This window comes from Salmo salar, chromosome 19 (assembly GCF_965601325.2).
Source record: "Salmo salar chromosome 19, fSalSal1, whole genome shotgun sequence".
NCBI lineage: Eukaryota > Metazoa > Chordata > Actinopteri > Salmoniformes > Salmonidae > Salmo > Salmo salar.
The window spans coordinates 46,167,611-46,170,889 of NC_138309.1; the positions used below are offsets into that span (position 1 = coordinate 46,167,611).

General features: G+C 38.2%; 1 protein-coding gene across 1 annotated transcript; it reads right to left on the reverse strand.

The window, feature by feature from the left end:
- Positions 1–326: 326 nt before the first annotated feature.
- LOC106578857 (recoverin) lies at positions 327–2,109 on the reverse strand. Its single transcript, XM_014158084.3, has 5 exons — positions 1,838–2,109; positions 1,593–1,730; positions 1,328–1,478; positions 1,092–1,203; positions 327–938 (listed from the first exon to the last, which is right to left on the reverse strand). Exons 1-5 carry the CDS (start codon positions 1,927–1,929, stop codon positions 820–822), a joined length of 612 nt encoding a protein of 203 aa, XP_014013559.3. The 5' UTR covers positions 1,930–2,109; the 3' UTR covers positions 327–819.
- Between the last annotated feature and the right edge of the window lie 1,170 nt (positions 2,110–3,279).

Sequence of the window (3,279 nt, forward strand, 5' to 3'; positions counted from 1 at the left end):
TATAAATGCATTCCAGGTGACTACCTCATGAAGCTGGTTGAGAGAATGCCAAGATTGTGCAAAGCTGTTATCAAGGCAAAGGGTGGCTGCTTTGAAGAATCTGAAATATAAAATATATTTTGATTTGTTTAAAACTTTTTTTGCTTACAAAATGATTCCATATGTTTTATTCTATAGTTTTGATGTCTTCACTATTATTCTACAATGTTGAAAATAGTAAAAAAATAAATAAAATAAAAAAACCTTGAATGAGGAGGTGTGTCCAAACGTTTGACTGGTGCTGTATTTATGTAAATTTTATCAAAAAAACTATCAAATGACTCAAATGAAACTTTATCACATAAAGGTACTAACGGCAGATATATAAACATCATTTAATAGACTCAAAACAGTAGAGCATTGACAGGTAAGTGTTGGTATTGAACATACTAATATTGGTCTTTGACAAAGTACAGTGTGAAGGATAAGTATTACCGTAATGTGCATGATGTGGGTATTATCATGTATTTGTCATATCTAAAATGTATCCTTAAAGGAATATATACGTTAAAAGGAATTTTGTATTACATTTTGTGTTTGAAACAAATCTCTGCTACTGATTACTAAATAATAAAAATTAATATACGGTAATGTCACAAAGATACCACAAAAACGTGCTGTTCCAACGGCACACTTGAACAAGTACTATGTTACAAACTTAACAACAAAAATTGCAAGCTTCAGGTCTCTCTTGATGTGAATATATTGTCCCAGTGAGACTAACCTGGATATATGAAGTTGAAGTGAAAAAAACCTAAAAAAAGATGGCGAAGTCAGCTGCTAATGTTTCATCTCCTTTAGTCTCGCCTGTACCTTCTGTGGCTGGTCAAACTGCACCAGTCTGAGGATGTTCTGGTTGTCCATCACTCCCTGGATAAACTCCTCCTCTGTTAGCTTATCTGAAAGGACAGAATTAATAACAGATAAAATAATAGATACATTTACAATGCTCATTGCGCATGAGGTCAAAATGCATTCATCAAAATACAATATGTATATGATTCTCTTGAACTATTCTTTGAGTGGTTCTTAAACATGAAAACAAGGCTTACCATTTTCTTTCTTGCCGAAGAAGTCCCAGATTTTATCAGCTCTCTTCTCTGGTGTGTTCTCATCATCAGGAAGATTCTTCTGGTCCTCTTTGGAGATCATGTTGAATATCGACTATGAACAGAACCTTTCTTTCATCATTACAGAGATTTGAGCAGCACGCAAAACATGATGTTATCACATCTCATCTCTTACACCTATTTCTTTACATCTATTTCACAATGACTCTACAACTGACCTCGACGATCTCCTTGATCTCCTTCTTGGTTATGCTTCCGTTGCGGTCGATGTCGTACAGGTTGAACGCCCACTCCAGTTTCTGTATGGTCCTCCCAGAGGAGGTCAAGTGCAGGGCCATGATGTACTCCTTAAAGTCCAGCATCCCATCACTGCAGGGTTCAATATCATTCAATTACGCTGTTTCTATATCCCACAAGTGCTAATTATGCAGAGCAGTGAAAACCAACAGGCACGTTGTAATGATCATATAATCCATCCATCACCTGTTGGAATCGAAGCTCCTGAAGACGTGGCGTGCATAAGCCTTGGGGTCTGCGTCGGGGAAGAATTTGATGTAGATGGCCTCAAGCTGCTGCTTGCTGATTCGCCCACTGGGACACTCTTTCAGGAAGGTCTGGTACCTATAGACGATGAAATAAAGATGGATCAAACAGTAGCTACGTCTCAAATGACACCCTTCTCTCTATAAAGTGTATTTATTTTGACCAGAATTGTAAGTTCTAAGTACCCGGTACATAGCTGCTCCTCGCTGTACTTGGTGTTCAGTTTCAGCTCTTCTAGGAGATCCTTGGACAGGGAGACACTTTTGCTGTTGCCCATCTCTCCTGTGTTTCGGGATCGTTGTCCTGTATTTTTCTCTCTATTTCTTCCCTCTGTCCGTTGCTCTATTTTGCTCGATCCCTCCTTTGTTCTTTATCAGTTTCTTTCTCTTCCACAGTCTCTTTTTTTTCTCTGCGCTCTCATGTGAGGGGACCCACTCAATCCTGATGAACCTCTGCTCTGACCAGAAACAAACACTGGCCCTCTTGTTCTCTGCTATTTAAATGAAGATAGATTGGTATTGGTCCAGACTGGGTGTAGGGGAGATTATAGTACACGCAGCTGGTGATTTTCTACATTGAAATGGATAGGGATTAAACAGCAGGGAACCTCATGGTCTAATACTGTTTGATTAGATTGGTATCAGTGTATAACCTGTTTTACACTGATACTCAGTGACAGGCAAAAACACATATGAACATGAGTCATCACTATCACATGCTGTGATTATTCATAAGTATGACATTGAAATGTGTCATTTACTGAGTTAAAAAAAAAAAAAAAATTATATACATAAATATATGTATATATTGAACAAAAATATAAACGCAACATGCAACAATTTCAAAGATTTCAAATCAAATTTTATTTGTCACATTCACATGGTGAGCGGATGTTAATGCATGTGTAGCGAAATGCTTGTGCTTCTAGTTCTGACCATGCAGTAATATCTAACAAGTAATCTAACCTAACAATTTCACAACAACTACCTTATACACACAAGAGTAAAGGAATGAATAAGAATATGTACCTATGAATGAGCGATGGCCAAACGGCATAGGCAAGATGCAGTAGATGGTATAGAGTACAGTATATACATATGAGATGAGTAATGTAGGGTATGTAAACTTTATCTAAAGTGGCATTGTATAAAGTGGCTAGTGATACATTTATTACATCCATTTTTCATTATTAAAGTGGCTAGAGGTGAGTCGGTATGTTGGCATCTGTACCGAATTGTGTTAGAAGTAGGTGAAGGAGTCAAGCGCAGGACAGCAGAGATGTCCATGTAGCATCTTTAATAGGCAAGTCCACAACACAAAACGGTCAGGTACAAAACCAAAACAAGAAACCGCCCACAACACAAGAGAACACAGTACTAACGGAAGGAGGAAAACAACGCTCCTAAACTTATACACACTCAGTATAAACGTGAATAAACCTGAGGCACAACCTCAACGAGGTTTGATTTGATTTGATTTGATGCAGCCCGACAGGATGCTCTCGATTGTGCATCTGTAAAAGTTTGTGAGTGTTTTTGGTGACAAGACGATTTTCTTCAGCTTCCTGAGGTTGAAGAGGCGCTGCTGCGCCTTCTTCACCATGCTGTCTGTGTGGGTGGACCATTTC

Excerpts from the sequence above, each read along its gene's own strand:
- LOC106578857 (XM_014158084.3), bottom strand. The coding sequence starts at position 1,929 with ATGGGCAACAGCAAAAGTGTCTCCCTGTCCAAGGATCTCCTAGAAGAG. Across the intron at positions 1,731-1,837 it reads GAGGAGCAGCTATGTACCGG|GTACCAGACCTTCCTGAAAG; the intron begins GTACTTAGAACT and ends CATCGTCTATAG. Across the intron at positions 1,479-1,592 it reads AGGAGCTTCGATTCCAACAG|TGATGGGATGCTGGACTTTA; the intron begins GTGATGGATGGA and ends TGAACCCTGCAG.